Source organism: Myodes glareolus, chromosome 14 (assembly GCF_982192425.1).
Source record: "Myodes glareolus chromosome 14, mMyoGla1.1, whole genome shotgun sequence".
In the NCBI taxonomy this organism is placed as follows: domain Eukaryota; kingdom Metazoa; phylum Chordata; class Mammalia; order Rodentia; family Cricetidae; genus Myodes; species Myodes glareolus.
In genome coordinates, this window is record NC_142039.1 from 39,552,865 (window position 1) to 39,580,074 (window position 27,210).

General features: G+C 41.9%; 2 protein-coding genes across 3 annotated transcripts; both read right to left on the reverse strand.

The window, feature by feature from the left end:
* Positions 1 to 948: 948 nt before the first annotated feature.
* On the reverse strand, positions 949 to 14,028 carry Zscan26 (zinc finger and SCAN domain containing 26). Of its 2 annotated transcripts, XM_048460671.3 has the most exons (6): positions 13,870 to 14,028; positions 9,159 to 9,234; positions 9,003 to 9,062; positions 7,892 to 8,209; positions 7,528 to 7,645; positions 949 to 5,369 (listed from the first exon to the last, which is right to left on the reverse strand). In XM_048460671.3, exons 2-6 carry the CDS (start codon positions 9,171 to 9,173, stop codon positions 4,468 to 4,470), a joined length of 1,413 nt encoding a protein of 470 aa, XP_048316628.1. In that variant the 5' UTR covers positions 9,174 to 9,234; positions 13,870 to 14,028; the 3' UTR covers positions 949 to 4,467. The 2 variants fall into 2 exon arrangements, with proteins under 2 accessions (XP_048316628.1, XP_085555406.1); XM_085699280.2 differs by lacking the exons at positions 7,892 to 8,209; positions 9,003 to 9,062.
* Positions 14,029 to 23,011: 8,983 nt separating this feature from the next.
* On the reverse strand, positions 23,012 to 24,362 carry Nkapl (NFKB activating protein like). Its single transcript, XM_048461171.3, has one exon. The coding sequence runs from the start codon at positions 24,274 to 24,276 to the stop codon at positions 23,092 to 23,094; it is 1,185 nt and encodes a 394-aa protein (XP_048317128.3). The 5' UTR covers positions 24,277 to 24,362; the 3' UTR covers positions 23,012 to 23,091.
* Between the last annotated feature and the right edge of the window lie 2,848 nt (positions 24,363 to 27,210).

Sequence of the window (27,210 nt, forward strand, 5' to 3'; positions counted from 1 at the left end):
GCATACTTTTGGGTTCAGTCCCCAGCACCTCGAGAGAAAAAGTTTCTTCCCTAGATAACTAGCATCTGAAAAGACAAAGCCGAGATACCTTTACCCGGCCTTGTGCGGAGAGCCAGAAGAGTAAAAAGGCACAAAGCCGCAAGGAGAAGAAGTACACAAATTTTATGTGTGACGAAAACCCAGGTAGCGTGAATTCAAGAATCACCATATTTACATTTATTTGCGGTGTGTCTGTTCGAATGGGGGTCAGAGGACAACCTGGAGTTGGTTCTCGTTTTGCTATAAAGGTACTAGGGATTGAACTCAGGTTGTCAGACTTGGCGGCAAGAGCTGTTACTCATGGCCCCACTTCCACAGCTGCTGAGTTTTATAAATTATAAAATTATAAATTATCAGGACACGTTTTCAAGACGTTTTGTTCGGAGAGTATATTAGTGCTTGAAGCACTTGTGGGACTCACAATGGAATTTTGCACTTCCGTTTTTTCTGCTAAGATAGCATGGAATATTTTTTCCATAGCAGCTTTAAAAAAAAGTGTTCTGTATGCGAGCTTACGAGCATGCACATGTGCATGTGGGTGTGGAGGCCAGAGGTCGATGCCAGATGCTCTGTTACTCTTATTTTTAGACAAGGTCTCTCACTGATTCCGCTGTCATTGACGGACCAGCAAGCTCCAGGAATCCCCATGTCCCCAACGGTATTACAGCTGTGTGCTACTATCTCTACCGGTTTACATGGGTTCCGGCAGTCTGAACTCAGGTTCAAATGCTCGTGTCATAGGCATTTTCCCAACTGAGCCTCTCCCAGCCTTAAGCTTAGTATATAAACATCCCAATGGTATTCCATTGTAAAGGTTACAATGCATACTGACTATATCCTCATTAATGTAGATTTAGGCTATATTCCTTCTAAGTAACGCTATAGGAAACACCATTCAAAATCTTTAAATTCTTTTTAAAGCTTGAACTTTATTCAAAAATTACTCTGAAACTTTATAACTCTTTACAGACTGTTAAAGTACTGTCAATATCGCTATTTCCGTAAGAAAGTATTCTCTTTATATTATCAATATTTAAATTATGTTTTTTACATTGTTTTAAATATATTTGTTGGGTAAATATGACACACACAAACTGACAAAAAGTAATGTACACTTAAAAAAATTTGATAGTTCTTTAACTTTTAAGGACCATGCTGTTTAGGAGTAAAAGAAGATGTTAACAGAAAAGCCAGAAAAAGATTATCACTTTCACACAACCAGTGGCAAATGATTAATCAACATGGAAAAGAATGTTCAACAGTAGAAATATAAAGCGTGTTCTAAAACAGGTTCTATTTGCAGAAGGATAGCTAGCTTTCTTCTGAGGTTTAGGAATAGCACAAATGTGACAAATACCTACATGCAGGTGTTTGTACGGACATGAGTAACCCAGGCCCATGCACATGCTATACAAATGCTCTACCACTGAGATGTATCCTTAGCGCTTGTGTTTTGAGATAGGGTCTTATAAACATGTAGCTCAGGCTGGATTTGAACTTGTGGTCCCCTGCTTCAGTCACCTATGCAACACAGTATCAACTTCAAGGTTGTTTTTTGGTTGTATTATATTACTATTATAATAGTGTTGGAAAGATAACTTAGCAGAACATACTGCTCTTCTAGAACACCAGAGTTCAATTCCCAGCACCCACATTGGGCAGTTCACTCCTTTTAACTCTAGCTCCCAGGGAGATCTAACAACTCTGGACTACATGGACACCTCTGCCCACCCTCACCCCATGACACATAATTTAAAAAAGACATTATCTTTAAAAATTACTAGGAAAACACAATACAAACTTCTATCACAAACCTAAGTGGTGGGCATGATGGTACAAACCTTTAGTTTCAGCACTGGGGGTGGGGGGAGGGAGCTGAGGCAGAAGATAAGCGAATTATGAATTTATAAAAATGACAACCAGTTACTTACCCCTCTCCTATTTGCTCATATTCATTCTGTAGTGGCTAATCATATAACTGATTTACCTTCTACAAATGGGAGAACTGAGAGGTAGAGACACCCCATCTTCTATTACACTTTATTTGGATATTAAAGGCAGGATACTATCCAAAGAGTAGCTTAGACCAAATAACCAAGTAATTCTGAGTATACAGGGTTTCCAATTTAAAAATTTTTCCATCAGAACAAGATAATCCTATCTATATGCTTCCTTACTAAACTGAAATAAATCAGTTTTAAATTTTACCATGGAACTGTTTAGGTATTGATCTTAGTATAGTCCTCAAATTATTTGGGAAAAGTACCCAGAACATCAAATTAATTTTGTCCGTAAAGGCAGAAGAAAAAATAGTTTTAGCTCATAAGCAACAGAACTGACTTTAATGAAGGTTTTCAGTGTTTCAAAACGCTACACCCATCTCTTACACATTTGGTGTCCCTATAGAAGACGGTAAGCTGCTCCTAGTCGCTTGCTCTAAGTAGGGAACAGGCCAAGGACTGCTGCTGGGTGCGGTTGTGACATCCACCTTCCTTTCATCCCTTTAGCCATGTTGTTAGCTCTGCACAAAACATGACCGTCTCCTGCTTCCTTTGTCGAAGTTGTGGCCTAAGACACACATGCTAAGCAAATTTGGGGAAAGCTGCTCAACAAGGGCTGACTGAGCCAGGCAGAACCTCTTTTTACCCTCCTTTTGTCCCCACTAGGCACGTGATAGGAGCAACTGCAGCAGTCATATGGCCTTAAAAGCCGATGGCATGGACTATGATGATGGAGCCAAAAGGTCAGAGATTCAGACTGTAGTGAAAGTATGAATCATCTTTGACCCCAGACTTTTCTATTGGACAAGGAACATATTTGTAAACCAAGTGTAGTGAAACCAAACTGTAATCGTTACAAAGGTCCACTTGTCCTCCCAGAGTGGCATAACTCAAGAGGCCTTTCTGGGAGAACTACACCCTGTGCTATCCCAAGCAATGTTCACCATCCTGGCAACGTGCCAGGGAAGACTCCAAGCTTACTCTACATCACTAGCATCAGTATGACATAATGGCCATGATCATCTCTCCAACCGGATTTTATTTTAATAATCAAAATTATTTCAAAAATAAATATCATTTAAAATTTGCATCATTGGTATTAAAGGGAAAAAGTCATTTTCCCCCAAGGGACATTCATTAAAGTGTTTCCAAGCGGTCACGCTAATGGCACTGGAGTTGCCATGTAAGAAAGCTGCTGCTTAGATTAATTCAACACAATTCATTTAAATGACTCAGTCTCTTGCATAGTTTAAAGAAAACTTTGATTTATAACTTAACTTGATACTGTGGTTAAAACAGGTAGGAAATGTAAAATAACATGAGCTAATCCATGAGGGGTAGGCTCCACAGTTAAACAGAAAAAAATTCTCTTTGCTTTCTGAAGTTGCATTCATTGATAGTTCACTGGTAAAGTGGATATAAGGACCGTGTGTGGGTAAAACCAGTAGAAAAAAGGTTTAGCTAACCCATGTTAGACTTTTGAGAATGTGTACATATAAGCATTATTATGTTTATTTTGGGCTTAATTTTTTTGACGATTTTTTAATTTGTGTATGTGTGTACTTGTGTGAGCTTATGTGGACCATTTGTGTACAACAGCGTACATAAGAGGGCATCAAATCCCCAGAACTGGAGTTACAGGTGGTTGTGAACTGCTCTCTAGGTGCTAGGAACTGAAAATGGATGGATTCTCTGCAAGAGCAGTGTGTGTTAACTGCTGAGTCATCACTCCAGCCCCTTGGGATTATTTTTGTGTGTGATGTTTACATGTGTGGGTATACATGTGCACTTAGATTAACACTGGAGTCTGCCTTGATCATTCTACCAACTGGTCACCAAATTCTCCCACCTGAATCCAGAGTTTGTTGATAGAGCTAGGATGGGCAGTCAGCTTGCTCTAAAGATCTGATTTCTGCCTCCTGAGGGGTGGGAGCACAGGTGGGCCGCATACCCGTTTGACCTCTACATGAATGCTGGAGACCCAAAGCACTGTCCTTACACTTGCATAGCAACTGGCTCAGTCACGGAGCCATCTCCCCAATCCTCATTAGTTTCATTTTACAGGAACCTGTTGCTATAGTACTTGCAAAAATATCAGCTCGCTCCCATTCTGTATAAATCTGTAGGCACTTTACTTGCTGATTTAAAAGATTTCATTCATACACAAGACTATTACTTAGAGATAATCATGTACTTATCACATTAAAAGCTCTGTGACATCCTTTAGTGAAGAACTTTTAACTTTGCTCCTATAATCTAAAGTAAAATTATTATAGTCTAATTATGGCTTTAAGTAAAACAAAGAAGAAAGAAGCAATGGAGGCAAATGGTTTTCAATTTAGCCTCCAAGAATTGATGCCATGGTGATTTTACAAAGCACTGTTTGCTTGTCAATGTAACATTCCGATATCTCAGGCGGAGAACCTCATTAAGCCAGTTTCTTTTTGTGGTGATGTCTCTGATGCTGAAAGAGACCCGACTTCTGCCTGAAGGCTTCTTTGCACTCACTACACTGGTAGGGTTTTTCTTCATTGTGGATTCTGACATGCTGGTCGAGGTGTGAGTTTAGACGGAAGGCTTTCTGACACACTTTACATTTGAAAGGTTTTTCTCCAGTGTGAATCCTGTGATGTCGAATAAGGTCGGAAGTCAAACTGAAGGCTTTCCCACACTCATTACAATGATGTCTTTTGAAGCGACCATGGATTTTCTGATGGTGTCTGAGGAGTAGGGCCTTACTAAAGGTTTTTCCACAGTCCTTGCATTGACTGGGCTCCTCCTGACCATGAATTTTTTGGTGTCGATTAAGATGAGAATTTCGCCTAAAGTTCTTTCCACAATAGATACACCGATAGGGTTTTTCTCCAGTATGGATTCTGAGATGCTCCAAAAGACCTGCATTCTGGCTAAAGACTTTTCCACACTCTTTGCACTTGAAAGGCTTCTCACCAAGATGGATTTTCTGATGTCGGACGAGGTGAGAACTCCTCTGAAAGATTTTCCCACACTCATGGCAGGGGTGACCTTTCTCTCTAGAGAGGATTTCCGGGTGTTCAGTAGGAACAGAGCTCTGGTACACTGTAGATTCACAAGACTTTTCTCCTGCATATGCCCTTTCATGTTCAATCAGGTCTGAGGGCTGGGCATGTCCCTCCTCAGTTTCCAAGCACTGGCTGCTAGTATTCTCCTGGGGCATGGCAGGTTGCTTTTCCAAGCTTAAGTCCATACAGAGGGCCTGGATGTGTTCAGACGTTGTGTAACATGATTGTATTCTTCCAAAAGAGTCTGCCACTACAATGAGCTTCCCATTCTCATTCCACATTTCCGTACCTAAAACATTAAATATATATATACACATCACTACTTATTTCATTTTTGGTGCTCAGGAAAAGAAATATGCAAATAGGAAAAAATATTTAAATCAAGCCATGTGTACAAATTTAAAAGAAAATAAAACATTTTACGTGTATGAATGAATGTTTTACATACATGTGCTCCACATGCATGTAGTGCCCATGACAACCATAAGGGGTGTCTGGTTTCCTGGAACTGGAGCTACAGAATTTTGTGAGCTGCAGTGTGGGTGCTAGGAACTGAAACTAGGTCCTCTAATTAGAGCAGTCAGTGCTCTTAGCAGCTGAGCCATCTCTTCAGTCCCCACAAAGTAAAAAAACAAAACAAAAACCAAAAAATCCACAACAAACAAACAAAAAAAACTTTGCTTATGGTTATTTAAAATATATTTATGGAACGAGTCACAAGAATCTGTGGTTTTGATTTTTGGTTTTTCTTGAGAAAAGGTTTAATATGCAGAACAACCTGGCCTAACACAAAGCCTCAAAGCCTCTTCCCTCAACCTTTCAAGACCTGAGATTACATTCATGTGCCAGCATATTCAGCTTGACATCCAAGAAATTGTTAACTATGATTGGCTTGGGGGGAACAGGGGTTGTAGTGGGAGGTGAAATGTTCTAAATTTTATTATGTGATATAAATCACAGACACAGAAGCAACTAAGCATGAATGCATATACTTGATCATGATTTGTTACATGGGGAACAAAAAAGCATAAAACCATAAAACTAAGTCACCCAAGGACAATCACATTAAAAAGGGATGGTAGGTTGAAAAATGAAAATATGTTGGCATAGCGACAGTTGACCACTGAGCAGAATGTAACCTTAGGAAAGCAGTGTAAGTCCTTATCAGTAAATCAACAGCACTGGGACCACAAGACCTTGAGAATAATGAACTCGCAAAAACATCATGTGTTGAAACATGAAGTATTCCCTCCAAGAGGGGAACAGAGGTTCTTTAACTTACACATGTACGGGAAGAACACAGAAAGTCAGATTTAGAAATAAGAACAGCCAGACACTAGTAGATACGGTTTACTCAAGGGTAGGGGCTGTAACAGATTCAGAGCACAGTACAAACCCTGCCCTTTAACTCTGGAAAGAGAAGTAAGCCAGAAACAACAATTTAATGTACCATGACAGCACACGTGGGGCACTGACCCAGATTCAGAGGAAGGATAAAGGGAGAGCAGGGAGTTAGAAAAGTGGGGAACAGAATGAATGAGGCAGGACAGACCCAGGAGAGAGGACCTAGGAGGAAATGGGAAATGAAATGGGGCATGACAGAAGTGCCTGTGTGTGGGAGGCAGGAACAACTTGCTACTGAACTTGGGGGTTTGCTGAATTCTGCTGCTCTTCTTCTCAACATGGCCAGTTTTCATATATGAAAAAATAAAGTGCCCAGTTCACTAAGGCTTTTAGGAAGAGAAAACAATACATTTATATTTAAGCAACAGAAAAGAACAGAGGGACACTATGGAGAAGACACTGTGGAGATTTCAAGACCAGCCTAGTCTACATAATTGCAGTTGAGATCAACCAGGGCTACAGAGGAAGACTCTGTCTACACACACACACACACACACACACACACACACACACACACGACATGACACTAAATGGGGGAGAGAGATAAGGGTTGTATCAGACTAGAAAGAAAAATATAAGCAAAAGAACAGTTGCAAAGGAGAACCAAAAAACAAAACCAAACCCAACAACACCAACAAAACCAAACAAAAAAACCCAGACCAACTAACCACCCTCATTACTTGCATTTATAGTAATTTGAAGAAGAAAGTGCATAAGGAAATTTGTGCCTGAGATCCTGAGATCCACTGTCTCGGGTAAGAAGAGAAGGTAGGTCCTGGTCCAGATCCACTTCTCCTTGGTGTGTTGTTTATTCAAATTTGTTTATAGAGTGGTTGGTCTTTTAAATCCTGACTGTGGTACTAAGTTTATTGTATGTACAAAAACCTCACTGACTAATAGTGAGGCTACAGTGTGGATTATATATATAAATTGTACCACAACACATCTGATAAAATCAAAACACAAAAAGCTAAGAGTGCCAAGGCAGAGGGTACTGCAAGGCTACCATAACTCACATGTAAAAGGTGCCATTTAGTCCTTACCCTCCTCTTCCTCGGGCTTCTGCAGCTCATGCTCAGGTAGGACCAGCTGCTCCTGTGCTTCTTTGTGAGGGGCCGGCCCTCCAACCAGCACAGTCTGTCTGTTTCCTTGGGTTGGGTCCTAGAGGTAAGTACAGATAATTAGAAAGCTGGTTTACAAAAAGCCACCTCAGGGTTAGAAAAGAGAACAAAGAGAAACTTAAGAGTTAGGAATGGAGGGCCTCCTCACACCATGGGATGGCAAGGGAGAGATGAGGCCAAAACTGACCAGCAGTGAGTAGTGACCCCCCCACTGCTGTGTTCATGTCCACCTATTTGACCTGGGGGCTCACTTACTTTCCTGCAAAAGGACACCTGTACCCCTTACCTTCCGTTGTACTGCTTCTCCACGGTCCCGCTGCAAATCTTCCAGTATTCCCACCAGGTCCTCCCCAGTCTCTGGGTGGTGCTCGAGCACCTGGACCAGCAGATCGCTTGGCAGGATGGTCAGGAACTGCTCCAGCACCAGCAGCTCCAGGATCTGCTCCTTGCTGCGGGTCTCAGGCTGCAGCCACTGTCTGCAGAGCTCCCTGAGTCGGCGTAAAACCTCTCGAGGTCCAGTGCTTTCCTCATAGCGCAGCTGCCTGAACTGTTTGCTCAACGGCTCCTGCCCAAGGCCTTTTCTGTTTCCTTGAACTTTGAATCCCTGTTCCCAAGCACAGTAGTTTTAACAGTGGCTTAAAGCACAGACTTGGATCTGCAACTATCATCTTTTTTGCTACCTTAAACTTGGAGTCAGATTTCTACTTAGCTCTGCATATATATCCTAATCATTTAAGCAGTGTCTCTCTGACAACTGGCACACAAAGCTTGATAGTCCCTAATTTACCTAGTCTTGATAATACCCCCACTCTTCTTTCTTCTGACACAGCATCTCACTATGTAACTCTGGCTGGCCTGGAATTTGGTATGTAAATCACGCTGACCTCACAGAGATCTACCTGCCACTGAGTGCTGGGATTAAAGTCCTAAGCTACAACGCACAGCCTCTAGTCCCCCTTTCAGGCTAATATCACTAAGAGCCCAAGAACTTTGCAGACAGATCACCCATGAGATGGGATCCACAGGCACCAGTACTGGCTGCCTCAGCAGTAGTGACTCCGCTGGGAGTTTTCAGGACCTTACAGAACCAGCATGAAACAATGACTGATCAATTTGTCCAAGACAGACTGACAAGGACTATGTATGCTATTTGTCCCTCTTCTTCTCAGATTTTGCCCTTTTCCATTTAATCCTGAAGCTCTTGTCAGGGTCCTAAGATGGGGCTTAGGGCACTGTCTTCCTGGTTCCTCCCAATATGGACATGCTAAGTAATAAATCCTGTTATCTCCCTACCACTCACCTCTCTCACTGGGCTGAGTGGCAAGTCACTAAATTTAGTCTGCTAGGACCCCCAAGGTCACACCTGATTCCATGAACAGCAATGATCCCCTCATTACCTGAAGCTCCTCCTTCAGACTCAGGGGAGCCAAAGAGTATGCACGCTTGCTAGGGTGGATCTGGGAAGAGGTATGTGTGGAACAGAATATGATCAGAACATGTTGAAAACTCAAAGAACTTTTTCAAAATAAGAATGCACATGAACACACACTCACCAAGGCCAGTGCCATCCTTTGCTGCAGGCACTTTGTTCTGGAGAACTTTCTGTGGACTGTATCCTCAGGGGCACTCCTAAGGACACAAGAGTTCAGAAACAACAATGCTAGTAGTAAGAACAGCAAAATGAGCTTTCTTTAGAGTTGTTTTCTTTAAAATAAGCAAAGTGAAGAAACTTTATAGGATACCACATAATCTAGCAATAGTGGAGATCTGAAAAAAAAAAAAACACTGGTTCTTGTTTGTTTTTTTTGAGACAGGGTTCTCAGTATAGCTTTGGAGTCGGTCCTTGATTTCCTCTGTAGACTAGAATAGCCTCAAACTCACAGAGATCTGCCTGTGTCTGCCTCCCAAGTGCTAGGATTAAAGATGCATGCTACCAAGACCTGGCTTAAAAAAAAAAAAATCGCCATTTTTAAACTCTCAAAAACAAACGATTCAGTTGAGAACCACAAATGAATGCTAAAACCACTGGAGCAAAAGAAGGAAGAACAGAATGTTCTCAGCATTAACCACCACACTGTATTAATGAAGGGAAATAAAAGTATCTGGCAGCTGCAAATATAACCAAATGATCAAACTCAGCAGCATCCATAGTAAGATACCAACACCAAGTACCCTATCACCTATGGAACACTTTTAATAAGTATTATTTATCATAAATTTGCTGAGGAAACTTCCTGAGAAATCCAGAAGTCTAGTCCATCTACAACAGACATGGATCCAATTTCCCCAAAACATAAAGCAGATTCTGGGAGGTTATTGTTCTAGGCTAAGGAGACACGACTAAAGAAAACATGAAATTGGTGCATTAAAAACAAAACATCAAACATCTAAAACCAGAGTTGGTACTTCAGGTCTATATCCCAACATTCCAGAAGCTAAGGCAGAAGGTTTGCATGTTTTGAGGCCAACCCAGGCTATATAATGGGATCCTGCATTAATAAATAGGGGTCACTGGCAGTAGCACCAGAATTTATCCCTACTGTTTGTACTGGCTTTGTGGGAACCTATACTCTTTGGAGGGATACCTTATTCAGCCTAGATATAGTAGGGAGGGCCTTGGATCTTCCCCAAAGCAATGTGCCTTACCCTCTCTGGGGAGGGGATGGAGGGTGGGGTGAGGAGTATGTGGAAGGGATGGGAGGAGAAGAGGGAATGGGAACTTGGATTGGTATGTATAATGAGAAAGTTTATTTTCTTTTTTTAAGATAAATTCAAGTTAAAAAATAATTAAATTTAAAAGCTAAGCATATTATTCTTTTGTTTGTGATGTGGTCTTGCTAGGTTACTCAGTGTAGACTCATATGCCTGTACTGAAAAAACCCTCTCTATTTCAACTTTTCAAGTAACAAGAATTTGCAGGGCTTGCATCACCATGTCCTGTTAGTAGAGGTTTGAAAAAGTCCAAGAAAGTGATGATTATTAGCCAGAAAATGTAGTTTGGTATTGTGGTAGTCAATTCTGGGAGAAACAGTGTGAAGACATTTGGTCAAACATTACTTTGGATGTTTCTGTCTTTTGGGATGAGATTTAGTATGTAAATTAATAGACTGCAGACAGGAGTAAAAGATTGTCCTTCATAATGCACTGGGCCTTGCCCAGTCAGCTGAAGGTCTGAGAATAGAAAGACTGATCCTCTCTCCCATGTAAGGGGATAAGACTTCCTCTCTAGCAGCTTTTGAACTCAGATACTTCTGCCTTTAGGTCTGGACTGAGACTTCAGTTCCTCTGGGTGCTAAGTCTCTTGTCTTTAGATTTGAACTAAATAATCAACGTTTGCAGTTCACAGGTCTTTGGCTGCACTAGAATGAAATCATTTGCTGTTTTATTGTTAGCTTAATTCCCCTGAAGATATTGGGACTTGATAGCTGCCACAATCATGAGTCAATCCTTATAATAAACCTTTGACCTTTTTCTCTATTCTTTTTAAAATTAGCATTTATTAACTATGCACAATGGATTTCATTATGGCACGTCATACACATGTATCTCAATCACTTGCCACCCCACTCCCATGATCCTGTTCCCAAACAGTCCCCTTCTACTTTCATTTTTTAAAAAATAAATCTCTTTTTAGATATCTACTAACCAAAACTAATATGAAAAATGGTCCTATTTCTTTAAATAACTAATAAGGGACTGAAGAGATGGTTCTGTGCTTAGGAGTGCAGCCTGCTCTTGCAGAGGGTACCATCGAGGCTCCCTGAATCCTTGCTGGGGGGCTCACAACACTGACAACTTCAGCACCAAGAAATCTGAGTACCTTTCTTGTTTCCAAGGACAACAGTCCAAACCAAGACATACATAGACACATACATAGACAATTTAGAAGTCAAATCTCTTTTTAAAGGTAGTAAAAACTCTAGTACAAGCATAACACATAAATTAGTGGTGACTCTTAATCAATCTAATTAATCAAATGTGATTAGTAATTAAATATAATAATTAGATGAAATATATTAAGTAGATAAGTAATTATATTGAAATGTGTTTAAATATAACAGCACAATACACAATATAGTAGCTTTACCTGCCTTTGGGAGGGCCCAGCTACCTTGAGATTAAAGACAGAAAACTGACCATTCCCTCCTCCTCCTCCTTTCATATTTTATGTGTATAATTAATCAAGTTCCTGTAAAAAATTGTGTATGGATGCTTTGCCTGCATGCATGTCTGTGCATCACAAGAGTGCCTGAAGAGAGCCAGAAGAGGGTGTAGATCTCTTAAAATCCGAGTTACCAACAGTTGAGCTGCCGTGTGGGTGTGGGGATTTGATTCCGGGTCTTCTAGAAGATTGGCTAGTGCTCCTAGCTATTGAGTCTCTGCAGCAGTCAGTCCCATGTTCTTTTGCTTCTACAGCTTCATATCCCTCAAACACATCTCTCTTGTACTTCTTGATGACATGGTCTCTTACTTGGAATACTCCAAAGCAGCAATTCTTAATCTGGGGGTCGTGACCCCTTTGGCAAACTTCTATCTCCAAAATACTTACATTACAATTCAATCAATAGCAAAATTACAGCTATGAAGAAGCAATGGAAATGGTTTTATGGTTCGGGATCACCACAACATAAGGAACTGCCTTACAGAATCGCAGCGTTAGGAAGGTTGAGAACCACTGCTCTCTTCCTGACACCAACCAATTTCCCACATTGCACTTGTGATCTTCCTAAGGAGGGAATGAAGCACACCTCCCCTGTGACTGTTGCGTATAAACATGGGCCATCACCATTAAGATCAAGCTCAAGACATTTAATATGGTCTAAACTTCTCTTATGCTTTAGTGAACTACTTTCAGTTTCTCACACTTATAATACTTTGGCTTGTTTGTTTGTTCTTGGGCTCTTAGAAATCTCGCTCTTACATGAAAAACCCCTTAAATCTCTTTTCTTCTTATTAATGACCAGCCACATGTCATGTCCCAGCATAATAAAGCCAACAACAGAGTTGCTCCACCTGCTTTTCACTTGCTAATTCAATCTCCTAAGAAATATTTCTAACCTTATACTACAGATAAAACTTGACATGGAGAGTTGGGGAATTTACACAAGATCTTAAATCTTCTGTCCAAAAAAAGAAATTAAAAAAAAATTTTTTTAATCCACAGACCCAAAATTTTGAATTTATTCTTCCCTTTTCTCTTGCTTGTGTGCATCTGATTCAGAAGCGAATGCTGTGGGCTCCACCTAGCCACAACCACCACAACAGACTTCCCACCAATTTTTCTCTTTCTTCCAAGAGTCTCATTCTGCAGTCAGTAATGGTAATCCTCTTACTTCAGTATCCCAAGTGCTAGGACTATAGAAATTAGCCACCATGCTCAGGTGTAGATTTTTCATTGCATCCAACTTTGAATTATTCTTGATTTCATTTCCGCCCGTCCTCCCATCTATTCCTATTATGGATTTCCAATTACAAACGCTTTAAAACATGTCGGATTATATCTTTCACGCCAAGACCAAGTTCCTCACACAACAAAATGCCCACCTTTTCGTTTTCCACACACTTATCCTTTCTGACAATTTTATTCACTGCTCTCAAAATACCACGGCGGCCTTGTTATTCCCTAAATAAGACAAACAAGCTCCAGCTTTCGGGTCTCTGTGCTCTCGATGGTCGCTTGTTTTTTCCCCCTTCTGTTTTTGGTTTTTCGAGACAGGGATTCTCGGTAGCTATGGAGACTGTCCTGGAACTAGCTCCTGCATACCAGGTTGGCCTCGAACTCACAGATATTCATCTGCCTCTGCCTCCCGAATGTTGGAATTAAAGGCATGCGCCATCACCTCAGGCCCCACCGCGCATGCCTCTTAAAGCCATCTACGTCTATCCATCTTCCTCGGATTATCTACCCAAATATTCTGTTTATTTGCAGTGGAAACTACTTAAACATGCAGCAGAAGCCATGTGTGGTAGCGCCAGCCTATGAGCTAGGCGTTTGGTTCAAATCAAAGGTATCCTCCACTAAAGGATTGAGGCCAATATGGGCGTCACGAAACCCTCTCCAAACAAAACCACAACAAAAATAAAACCGACAGATGCCAGGCGTGTTGGATCACGTTTGTAATCCCAGCACTCGGGATGCTGAGGCAGAAGGATGTTAGGGAGTCTCACGTCAGCCAGAGCTACATAGAGCGTTCCAGGATAAGCACGAAACTGCTTCAGCGTCACCCCCTCCCATGCCCGAGAACGGTAGCTTTCGCCACGCACCCGCTTCTAGTTCTCCCAGCTCCGAGGCGTGGACCGGTTCTGTGTTCCTGCCAGACGCGCTGCTGCAGTGTCCCAAGGTTGCCGTTCTGACCCCGCTCGAACCCGACGACCCTACGTCCTCTCGCCCTGGCCGCAGGGTCAGTCACATGGCCCCCCAGTGTTCCAGCCCAGTAGCTTCCGGCTCCACTCTAGGACGGTGGGAGGACCACGACTCGACTCGGTGGTGCCCTGGCTGGATCTAGTCGAAATATTTTGTTGACACGAAACAGTCCATTTCATTGGACTTTTCACACACAGCGTCCTCTCTCACTGGAACGACAAAGCTCGTGCTGTAACTCAAGCCACCAAGGAATACCACCACGCCAAAGAAGCCACTTTAAGACGCCATCTCAACCAGAAGTTTTCTAGTCAAGCAAACAAAGTTAATTATTAGTGTTCAAGCTTATTCTTTATTCCCCACCTTTTCACGACTGAATTCCAAAGACTGCTATCTGTGCTTCCCCATTGTTTGACTTCTGAACCTCGGCACCCAACAATGCTTAGTCTGACTAATGTCCCCTGGTGTCAGATAAAAGCTCTGCACTCCCTAGGCCAATGGAATGTAACGTTAACTCAGAACAAACACAGTATTAAGATGGCTGTGTGTAGACTAACTCAGAACAAACAAACCACTTTGTTTAAGTGCAGAGTCCTTTCTAAAGTGTCCGTTACAAAGTTCCCTACCCTCTTCCTCTCCCCATCATTCCCCATTATTTTCCATTTACTTAGACAAATAGGCTACAATTTTAGGTTCATCTCTAATCATCAGAGTGAGAACTCCCAACCGGACTCTACCTCTTTTATGAACATATAACTGGAAAGACTTTGGCAAGCTTGTAATTTCTGTAGCAGGAGCAGATGTTAACGCAATTCTTAAAGGTTCAAAAAATCCATAAATATTCCTGGGTTCATTTAAAACTTCATAAAAGGTTTAGCTGTGAGATCAAAATTTGGGATCAAATTTTACAGTAATCTGCTATGCCTAGGAATACCTTCAGTTGCCTGAGAATTGTAATGGTTTGTCCATTTGTCTGTCTGTTGCTGATTTCCAAGCAGACTTCTTTTTCCAGATAGCAAAAGGAAACCCAAGAATTTCTAAGTCTGCTGATAGATTTGGGTCTTGCAGTAAATGCTTTAAAATCTTCTAGTTTCTAGTTTCCAGAAAGTCATTGACATCCTGCTGTGACATGTCCACTTTCAATATGAGGGCTTTAATTCTTATTGTAGACAAATGGTCCAGAGGTCAAGAGCTTCTGCGGCCCTTCTAGAGGACACAGTTTCCAACAGTCTGGCTCTCAGCTGACAACAGCCTGTAACTTCAGGGGATTCATAGGTTCTTCTGACCTCCTGCAGGCATCAGTGTACACACGCACAAACACACACATTTAGAAAGAAAATTGGCACATCTTGACCCAGCACCTCTCTAAAGATCACTGAATTCTAAAACCAGCCCATGCTCACTCCACCTAAGCTTCCAAAGTACTGGCAGGTATGCAGTTAAGAGTTGTAAATTGCTGAGTCTGGGTCCTGTCACTTAAAAATGAAAAGGATCCTCCAATTCCAATAATAAAAACATGAGCTATATCAGGGAATGTGGTTCACCAGACTGTACTGGAAAAGAGGAGCCTAGTATACAGTTTGCAAAACATCAAGAACTGCCTTGAGGTCCTATATAAATGTATTTATGAGAATGGGGCTTCTCCATTAGTAATACTATTGGCAATGTGTGGATAAGCTACCAGTAAGTCACAGTTCTGAAAATAACTTCATAAATACTGTTTCAATAAAATTTAAATTACCAGTTTATTTTACTTCTGTGCTAATGGCCCTTAGCTCCTCGGATGCACAAACCTCAGGATTTATCTCAGTTGGAACCTCACTAGGCCATACTTGGCAGATACTTCTTCCAGAATGAGTTACCAGGAATGTTCTAGAGGAAACTGTAGATGTTACTGGTGGTCTTCTGGAAAAACAAGTTTGTTTGGCCGTATTTGATGGTACCTGGGAACTTGGAATATAGAGGAATTTGTGTGTTACCTAGGTTTCTAGGCACTCAGGGATTTCATTTTTCTTCTTCACACACACCCTACCATGATTGACTTTACAATAGGCTCACTGAAGATCTCCAAAACTGTTTTAAATGTTGTTGTGTATGTGTGTGTGTGTAGCTGTTTTGTCTGCATGTCTGTCTGTGTATCACGTGCTGCCTGGTGCCCATGGAAGCCAGAAGTTGCCATCAGATTCGCTGAGATACGAGTGATTGTGAGCTACTAGGTGGGTGCTATGACTCCAACTTCAGGGGGGAACAGTCAGTGCTCTTAACCACTGAGCCGTCTCTCTGGGCCTGCATTGAAGATCTTCTAAAACCTTATCCTTGTTTCCCCAACTAGTGCTTTGATTCCCAAAGTCCTTTCTTCTTGGAAGATATGGGGGGGGGGGGTTGACTCTTCCTAAGCTCATGGTTGTTTCACACTGTAAAACAATGTCCCCCAACTGAGAGGGCCATGTCCACACTCTTTCCTACCTTTTGTAATTTCTTCCTAACGTCATGAATACTTCGTGAAGCATAGATCATACCCACCATCACAGCATTTTCCAGGATGTTAGGACCCATATTGGCAATTTCTGATATAATTCATAGAATTGCTTCAAGAATTTGGATGGTCTTCACTGGATTTTGTTGTAACATCAGAACTATGCCTCATCATAGATTTGAGACCACTTTCTAGGTCCTTTGAAGATACATCTCCAATATCTTTCTGAATGTAACTGCTGCCCATTTAGATTCGAATCCCAGTTGTCTTCTAGTCTGGAGGCTGGGAAAAGAACCCTGGCCAGGTGGTTTTGATGCAGGCACCCCGTTTGCTCTTCTGCCCTTAGCCAGTACCAGCCTTCTCAAGGCTGATTATGAGGACAAGCAGGGCCTGAGTGCCTGCCCAGGTAGGGCAAAAGTAAGAAAAATGGAGCTAAGGAAATCTGCCCCTTTTGTGTGGTCTTCCTAGCAAGACGGCCCCAAGTTTTCTTCGTTCAGAAGGTGAATGGTGGAAAGTGTGGGTCCAGTGATACCCCAGTGGCTGGTAATCACGGCCTACACCTGAGGGAGATTTCAAATTTTTTACTTTATTTGTTGTGTGTCTTCTACAAGTGTGTGTGTGTGTGTGCGCGCGCGCACACACACACACACACACATACACACACATGTGAGCTACCACATGCGGAGGACAACTTGTAGAATCTATTCTCTCTTTCCATTACATGAAGATTCAACTCAGGTTTCCAGGCTTGTTGGCAAGTGAAATCAGTAGGGAGAATTTCATAGCCCATTTCTCGGAATTTTTAAAAACAAAGTTGCTATATATTCACAAAAACATACATATTAATAAATACATCTTTAAGAGGATGGATCTGGAGAGATGGCTCAGTGGGAAAGAGCATATATTGTTCTTTCAAAGAATCTGAGTTCAGGTCTCAGAACCCAGCTCACAAATGCCTGTAATTCTAGTTCCGGGGACCCAACACCTCCTTCCAGCCTCCATAGGTACTCACACATATATGACATAAATTCACACAAACATATACCCATAAATAAAAATACATCTAAAACCCAGAAAATTTTGTGACCTACAATTATTATAAATAATGAAAATCTTATGAATTAACCTAATAAATTTAGCTCAAAGTTAAATATTACCAAATCTATAACTTTCAGTTACCATACAAATGAAATAACAAAATTAGGTGACCTGCACTCATGCTAAAAATTTTAGTAAAACTCAGTATGCATTTCTGAACAAAAGAGTTTGAAATAGTAAAGAAAGAATTAGGGGACACTTCTTATATAAAGCAAAAATAAATACATTGTCAACCCTAGCTTCTAGCTGATGGTAAACTATTAAGGATACCCCCATAAAAATTTAGCTGAACTTGTTAGACCATACAGTCTTTTGTTCTCCAAAGGCTTCATTCCCAGCCGGTGGCAGTACTAGGTCATGTTAAAGCTTTCACAAAGGGCCCGGTGGAAGAAATCTAGATCACCAAGGGCATGCCCTTGAGGAACTACTAGGAGGACCTCAACTCGTCTTATGTTTCCTGGCTGCCATGAAGTGAACATACCTCTACCAAATGTTCCCTGACATGATGCCCTGCCTGTCCAAGGCCCAAAGGTAGAAACTTTGTAAGGAAGCCAAAATAAATCTTCCCTATTTCAAAGCTGTCTTAGGCATTTTGTCATGACATGCACACCTAACAGAACAGTGGTCACGAGGTGGAGACTTGCTGTGAGTATCCTCATGACGTGGACCAGAAGCCTGTGGAATTGCTTTGTGCAGGGAAGGAGCAGGGATAGGTTGGAACAGCAGACTCTTTTTTGGTTGTGAGCCTAGCCTTTAATGGCTGAGCCATCTCTCCAGCCCAACAGCAGACTCTTTTGTGATCATGTTTTGTCTGCCCTAGGCTAAGACAAGAATTTTGTCAAATTTGAGCCAGCAAGATGGTTCGTGGGCAGTGGGTGACATTGGGGGCGGTGAAAAGCACTTGTTGCCAAGCCTGACAACTTGAATTCAATTCCTGAAACTCACTTTTGGAAGGAAAACCAAAAAACTTGTATGTATATACACATAAAAATAATAAATGTAAAACAATTCAAAGAAGAATTTTGCCAAATCTGTTTTTTTTTTTTGTAGATGTCATGATCCTCTGCTTCCTGAATGTCAGAATTATATTTATGTCCTACCAGGCCCAATTATTAGCAAGCTTTTTATAGCTAAGAGTCAGAAATACCTTTCTTTGTGCTTCAGATACTTAAAACATGGTTTTGTTTTGTTTTGTTTTTGCACTAAGTTTGTGCCTGGTACCTGCAGAAGACAGAAGATGGCGTTGGAGCTCCTGAACTGGGGGTACAGACTGCTGTGAGCATTCATGTGGATCTGGGAACGGAACCCATGACCTCTAAAAGAATAGCTACTGCCCTTGACCACGGAGCCATTTTTCCAGATCTATGCTAGAGATATTAAAAGAAAAAAATTGCTGGACTGTGGTAGCATATACCTTTAATCACAGCACTCAGAGGCAGGTGGATGTCTGAGTTTGAGGCCTACTTGGTCTATAGAGTAAGTTCCAGGACAGAGAGAAACCCTGCTTTAAAATACCAAATCAAACATATACACACACCCTTCACCTTATGTGATTTTCACACTGTGAAATGCTGTATTTTTGTGAACTCATAAAATAATGGCCTATGAGAACATTGTGCTTTAGATATTTACTTAATCATCAGCAGAGACACTAATTTAGTTTCTGTGCACTAAAACAATTCTGGACACTTGATCAACTTCCTGTATCAGCAGAGTTTACTAATAAACTGATTCTAAAAGAAAAGCAGAGTGTAACCGCAGCTGAGGCTGAGGCAGGAGGGTTACCTGGAGTTTGAGGCTAACTTGGGATATAGCTTGAGTTCAAGATGTAAGATAAGCCTCTCAGAGAGAGAGAGAGAGAGAGAGAGAGAGAGAGAGAGAGAGAGAGAGAGAGAGAGATTCTAATGATTTCTTCAAATGTTAGCCATTTTGTCCTATTTTTATTCTACAACACACAATTAAGTAATTCCTTGAAAAATCACTTCAAAGTAAAAGTTGTTCTCTGTTTATATCACAGACCCCAGGCAAAGATGATATACAACCACATTTCATATCTCCTTTAAGGCAGATGTACCAGCCGGGTCTCTTTATGATGGCAACATCCCATGGTAAGTTGTATGCACTTTGAAGCTGTAGCTGCTCAGTCAGCTGGTTCATCTTCTCAAGCAACAAAGACAAAGATCAGAAAACCAAGCAAAGAAAAGTGACAGGGAAACATTTGCAAGACAGTTGATAAGAAGTTAACTTTTTTTTTTATTACTTAAGAGCTTTTATGATGAATAAGAAGTCCAACATTCCCCAAATAAAACCACCAAACACTAGAGTGAACACTTTATATTACAAGGACTACAAAATAAGAAATACCTAAAAAGGAGCTTTTACTTTACTCTTGACAAGGGAAAATAAAATTGACAGTGAAAATCCACTTTCATTGACCAGAAAAACAAAGACAGAAAGCTTGTTGAAAAAGTACAATGCTGGGGGTGATGTTGGCCTGTCAGTCTTCCTAGAAAGCATCATTATAGTATCTACTAAAATTTAAAAGCATGAAGATTAAATGTGACATTTAGTTTTTCACTAATAACTGTCTCAGAAAGTTTAATTTCTTAGATTTCTAGCCTTATATTTTTTATAGTGTGATGCAATTTGTAATTAAACATTTTCAAGTTTGACGTATGTTGATCATAAATTCTATGGTGGCACTGACTAAGGCTAACTTACAGACTTCTCTACAGTACTTACAACACACAAAGCACTATTTTCCTCTTTACACAATAAATATTTGTGCAGAGAAAATACCTTCCAATGCTGGTGCTCACAGCCGATGCAAATGAGCGACCATAACCCACTTCTGAAAGCCTCCCCAGTCCTTGCCCTTGCCTGGGTCCCCAGCCTGCTGTCTTTCCACCACTGCTCTTCTCAGACCAATGCCATGGACCAACCTGTCTTGTTGGGTTGAGTTCATTTCTTTTGACATTAAGCCAGAAGAATTCCACATGTCCCAGAAACACATACGATGGAAAACATAAAATCATTTAAAAAATTAGATTTCTATGTACTGATACATAACATAAGATGTACTGTTAAGTGGAAAGAAGTGTTCCCCACTGTGTATAGTGAAGCATAGTTTCCATAGATGGAATGTGCAGATGTACAAGCACAGCTTTCACCAACTTCCTTTGGGGTGACCTGAAACAGGTTACAGCACTGAATGAAGGTGTCCTTCCATACCATACTGCCCTTCCAGATTCTGGAACCCACTCCATGTTGTCAACTCTATGGGGCTTACTAACGTTTTGAGCCTTGTAAAGCAAGCTTTGCAAATGAGACGAGTTAGTTTGGGTAGTGCTATGATATCGCGGTCAGTAAATATCAATGTCCCTATGGATAACAAATGCCTGGTTGTAGATTTGAGGTCTTCCTTAGAAACAAAAGATCTCGTCATATGCTTTGCACAGTCTTATCCCCTGTATCTCCACAAATGTTCTTTCCTTCTAGGTGGCCCTAATCTACTCTTTGGAAGATTTCAGCACCCAGAATCTTAAGCTTTTCTATATTTATTTATGGATAAACCCTGTGTCCTTTTCAATCAGGAGTTGGCCAATAAAATCAAGCTTTTCTTTGTAAACTACCAGCACCTGTTATGAACACACACATTTTAAAATTCAAAACTGCAGCAGGCATGTGTTGGTTGTCTATCTCCCCTGCCCAACATGGTATTTTCAGATAACCGTGTCCTCCTTATGTGGCCTCCCTATTAATCGCACATGCAGTGCCCCAGAGTAAGCTATTCGGTTCCTCAGGCAACAGCACTTATTCCAAGCAGATTTGTAAACTATGCCAATCAACTAAGGCGAAATCATGTTAAGAATACCACGTCAGAAATATTCTTTCCTGGAAGTGACCTTGGAAACCCTACAAATGTGGCCCTGTGGGGAGAAGAATGAACTACAGAGCCTATGGTATGACCACTGGGTGCTGGTGGATGAGGGCAGGTGCTCTTGAGAAACTATACACAGGACCCACACTTTCCTCACTATGATCAAACAAACGGGAAAAATGTGGTATTAAAACAGTCTGAAAAGGTAATTTTGCAGAGCAATCTCTGGGAGGTGTTTACTATAGTCTACCTGAAGTTGGGACATGATTAAAAAGATGGATTTGGTGCTTTGGAAAATGTGAATGTTGCCAGTGAGCTCTTCTCTCCTCGATCACGAGAGGTAACTGTAGTTTATGAAGAACTATTAGAAAACCAAGAGCATCTCAGCAGATCCTGCTTAAAATGCTTCACATAAAGATGATTCTAAATACTTCACGGGAAGAACTCAGTGAAGAAACATGAGAAATACACAAAAATCTGGAAATAAATATGACATCGTACATAAACTACTATGAAACAACTTATTCCAATATGATTGTCTTAAATTAATAGTGGATAAAACTTTCAGTAATGTAGTAATATATATGGAGAAGACACTACTCTCAAGTACTGCTTTTGGGAGAAGATGCCTCAGCTTCTTAATGATTGCAGGTAAACACTATATATATGTATATATATATATATATATATATATATATACTTTCAGACTAAACTAGGCTCTGATGTTCAAAATTTATGAACTCATCTCTTTCAAAAAGTGGTTATAAAAGTTATATCAATAGTTTAAGCAATAGTACATATTAACAAATTACCAGAATATTGCTATCTTTAGCCTTGAATACCACTGTAATTTGGTCATATGCATCCCATTTTGGCCAAACACATGATCTTCCCATTGGCAACAAGAGGGAGCAGAGGAAAACTGCGGCACAGGGTCAGATGAAGAGCAAGACTATCCTAATTGTACAATGCATTGAATTAAAGTAAGAAAACATCCAATCACTTCCAAAGGAAATGTTCTTTCAAGAGATTTGGCGTTCTTTTTTTTTTTTTTTTTAATAAGGGAAACCACTCTAAGAAAATGAGTCATGGAAAAAGAGAAAAAGCCCAAATTCTATTAACATTATGTTGGAAACATAGGTTCCTAGGCTTTTTAGTTACAAAACTCAGTTTCTTTTACCAAGTTTGGTAACTACAGCCAGCAGAACACAGTCCACTGAATCCAGATATGTCCCAATGGTTACTTTCTTGGTTATATATAGCTCTCCAAGTTCTTTTTGTCCTTCTGGGGCAAATGACTCCAAAAGGTAAACTCTTGGGGGAGGGGGGGAAATCACAGTAACAGATGGGGTGGGGCACTCTTCCGTTTACTAGCACTAACTTTTGTTCCGCAAAATATCTTGCATATGCACAAAACCACGGAAGAACATGGAAGACAATTTGCTTTTGGAAAGGGAGTGGTAAATCAGGGACTGGAGTGACATTCACCTTTTTACTCATTCCCTGAAATGTTTGTAAAAATTTCTAATGACATCTCAAAAAGTGTTTCCCTAGGGTACTTAGTAGCACAGTGGGCACAGTGTCACTGGTGAATGGTAGGACCATTTACTATTATTTCCGCCATACAAAACCTTTGTTGTTTAAAAGTCCCGCAGAGCAACAGACAAGTTCTCACTTGTCATTCTTCCCTTTCGTCTTTCTGTATACCATTTCTCGAAAACTGGCTAGGATCTTATTCTCTCTCTTCCGCCTCTCTTCCTGGTTAAAGGATGCAAGGGCTCTTTTCTCATCAGCACTGTAAATCTGGTTCTCTTTCCGCAGCCTTACAGCCTCCATCCGGCGATGTCGGCTACCACTCATGACGTAACCTGAACCCTCAAAGGAGGCGATCTCTTCACTCGTCAACCCAATTTCACCCCTTCGTGGGATACGCTTTCCAGCTTTTACATATTCAGCCATGGCTGCGCCTTCACCTGGAAGCAGAGCGTGGCCATAATTCAAAGGTTTCTCATCTTGAGAGGTATGTATTACCGGTGCTTTTGGGCCTATTAAATCCAGGGCATCTGCACTCACGGACTGTTCCATCCACGCATCTTCTGGCAATTCCCTTTCTAAAGCTTCGCAGCGTATCTCGCTGGATTCTTTTCTGGTCCTCCTCCTCTTCTTCAGTTGTTTTGCTCGGTGTTTCTTTTTCTTCTCTTTCTTCCTGGCTTTAACTTTCCTTTTATCGCCCCCAGAGCTAGACTGAACGTCAGAGTCTGAATTGTTGTCACTGTCACAATACTTTCTACGTTTCCTTTTGGAGGGCTTTTTCTTCCTTTTTCTCTTTGCTGAATGACCGGTCTTCGTGCTTTTTTCTTCACTGGCGACGTCTGAACTGCTGCTCTTCAGATTCTTCACCTCCTCTTCAGCTGGTGTGTGTTCATCCGAATCTGGCTCAGGAAACTTAGGCGACAGTCCCCACACCTCGGGCGCGCCCAGCTCTCCTATCCTCTCCCTTTCCTTCAGCCTCCTTTGCCGATAGCTCTCCTCCTTTTCCTTCTCCTGGTCCTCCGCCCACAAACGCTCTCCCGCATAGTGGTGGTAGCGGTAGCCACCAGAGATGGAAGAGGAGGACCAAGAGGCGGCAAACGTGCGGATCCCTGGCGGTGGCGGCCGCGCCCCAGACCTGGGACCGGGCCCCTCTGGACCCCGCGGAGGCCCGAGCCCCTCGGACCCGCTGAGCTGAAGACCGAAACCGCCTGCCCAAGGGGATCGTCGAGTCTGTAACACCGACGGTGGGCTGTCCGAGGCACGCGTTTTTTTCTCAGAGCCCAGAGTGTCCTCATCAGGGCGGGATCGGGACACAGGCGACATGGGCCGACTTCAAACCATTGGCGGGGCGGTTACTCCAGAAAACGCATCATGGAGAGCACATGACTACCACACAGGCTGGCGCACTAGGAACTGCGCAGGCGCACTAGGGATGGCGCACAGGCGCACTAGGCTCAATTCTTCTGTGCGGCCCCGGGAAGGGTTAGTACATACCTGGTGCCAGCCTCTGATGGAAGGGAAAGCGGCCAGGGGTCTGAGCAAGAGCCCTTCGTCAGCCTCAAAGAAATAGACACTCATACCACATTTCACGATTTACATTCGCTACATTGAGCTCCTTGGGATAACAAATGAAATTATCATTAATAGTCTTTCTGCTGTATGTATGCATGCATGCATGTATGTACTTTCTATCATCTATGTACCATCATCATCATCATCATCATCATCATCATCATCATCATCATTATTATTTTGAGATGGGGTTTCTCTGTGTTATAGCCCTGGCTGTCCTGGAACTCTCTTTGTAGACCAGAGTGGCCTCTAACTCGCAGAGATCCTCCTGCCTCTGCTTCCTGAGTGCTGGGATTAAAGACATGCACCGCCACCGCCACATTATTTCCTATTATTATTAAGTGGAGCATTTGCAGCCCAGCTGACTTGGAGCTTGCTAGGCAGAAAAGATGATTTTGAACTTCTAATCCTCCAGTTTCTACCACACACTGAAATTAAAGGTTTTCATCACCACACCTGTGATGGCTAAGGAAATTTAACTCTGTACCAGTCATCTCCTTATTAGTGTTGTGCCCAGTCCATGGGAGCCCCAAAAGACCACCAGGGAGACCAACTCACCAAAATGCAAAAGCAAGATTTATTATTGTGCATATAATTGCAAGCCAGCAGGGACTTCCTCAGTGCATCAGCAACAGGAGGTACCCCACCCTTCTAGAGTGCATTATTTAAAGACAAACTCCAGGAAAGTTACATTAGCAGGATTTGGGGTAAAGGGTTCAATCCTGATTGGCTCATATCTAGGGACTTTTCACAAATTTTCATTTTCAAACCTTGCCTGTTGCTTGTCAAGTTTTCTTATCGACTGATCTTCAGATAGGGACATTCATCTATACTTTCCAGGTGGTTACCCTGTTACTTTTGCCCCTAGCCATTTCTGAGTACTGTAATGTTTTATGGGAAGTAGCTTACACAAGACACAAGATGGAGGCGGAGGACAAAATGGAGGAACTTTAGTTCTTCAATTAGCTGTTGATCTTTGCCCTAAATTTCCCTAGGTTCCTAGTGTTGTGATCTGCTGGCCTGGGTACCCTGTCCCTTTAAGAGACAAGCCCTGCCTGCTCCCAACCCTCCCCTTCTGCAGAGGCAAGCTAATCTCCTGCCTTCTCCAGTCTGCTCGCCCCCCCTTCTCTCTCTTCCCCTCTCTCTCCCTCTCTCTCTTTCTCTTTCTCCCCTGAAGAGGTAACTTCTGCTCTCTCTCTCCCACATCATTCCCCCTCTCTCTAATTCTCTCATACTCTCTCTTTGTCTCTCTCTCTCTTCTTCCCCCCTCCCTTCCCCTCCATAACCCACTAAATAAACTCTATATCCAAATTCTCTCTCTGCTTGATGATGTATCTCTCTGTCTTTCACCCACCATAATCTCCTACCCACCAAAGGGTCACCCATCCTGCTCCTCATGGGGCCTCTGCCCCTCGTGGAACTGACCCCCCCATCCTTATAGCTTTATAAAAGAATAACACCCAGCATAGCGGCCTGCATCCTCCGCAAAATGATGTTACTGCTGTGAGTAAGGATGAAAGAATGGTGTACCTGCTTTGAGGTAATTCACCACTTGCCCTGGCTGTCATTAACCTGCTTATCCCTGTAGGAAAAGGAACAAAGCAGTTTTCTCTATAATGTAATGTATAGTGTAATGGGAGTGAGAGACAGTTAAGGGGAGTAGAGCGACTTCCCCACGGGCAGCCGTGGATTCCACAGAAGCGAGATAATTGTAATGGCCACCTTAAATATTCTTCCCCTAACCATCTATGGCTCTCGATTTGGTTATATGGTGCCCATCCTTCCTACTACTGTGGGACCCTCACCCCTTATTCTCAAAAGGGCAAGAAGAAATTTCCTAGCAGAATGTTTTAAAATTAGAAACCCTGGGCTAGCTTCATGCTCCCAGGAAGGATAGTGGCCCCTCCTGACTCGGAAGACTACAAAGCCTAGAGTCAGGACAGGGCCATCTGGTGATAAGGATGTCCTGACTCAGGAAAGGCATGGCCTTGCTCGCTAACAAAAAAGGATGAAAGGAAGCAAAGACTTTGCATCCGTGTCAGATTCCTCCCACCCCCTTCTACCAGTAAGAATAAATTCATTTGATTTTAATCGAAATTTGGATTGAGTCTTGTCTTTCCCAGTGGATTTGAACTCTCCAACACAACTGTCTCTTCTCTTGGGTTTTTGTGTTTTACCGCCATGTAGTTCACCATTCCACTTTCATTTCTACCTCCACCTTTCTGCTTAGTGGAGAACTCTTGTTTACCCCTAGGCCCCGCTCCAAAGGCACTAGTCAGCCACCTCGTGTTGCAGGTCTGCAGTCTAGCAACGAAGGAAACTGTGGCAAGGTGATCGCTGGTTCAGGGTCTTGTGGCAACTTGATGAGATTCTGCATCAAAAAGTAGAAGAGTGTTCAGAGTGTTGCTTAGTAGGGGTGGAGTATGCCTAGCGTTGGTAAAGCCAGAGGCTCAGTTTCTGGTGACTCACCAAACAAGCCTGTTTGTCCCTATTGGAAGCAAAACCTAGATTACTTCTGGAACCAAAGTTCGAGCTTAAGTTTCTGATCATGGAAAATAAGTAAGTAAATAGGTAAAGGGTAATTCCAGAGTCTTGTTTTACTTAGTTTCACAGTCTTCCGCTCCAGAGATAATAGATGCATTAGTCTGGAAGATTCCTCTTTTTCTAGGGCTATTTCTTCAGAAG

What these genes read in the sequence shown, in the direction of transcription:
- Zscan26 (XM_048460671.3), bottom strand. An exon ending in GAGAAGCAGTACAACGGAAG is followed by an intron (nt 7,646 to 7,891) that starts GTAAGGGGTACA and finishes ACTTACCTCTAG; the next exon opens with GACCCAACCCAAGGAAACAG. An exon ending in GAAGCCCGAGGAAGAGGAGG is followed by an intron (nt 5,370 to 7,527) that starts GTAAGGACTAAA and finishes TTAATGTTTTAG; the next exon opens with GTACGGAAATGTGGAATGAG.
- Nkapl (XM_048461171.3), bottom strand. Translation starts at nt 24,276, where the DNA reads ATGTCGCCTGTGTCCCGATCCCGCCCTGATGAGGACACTCTGGGCTCT.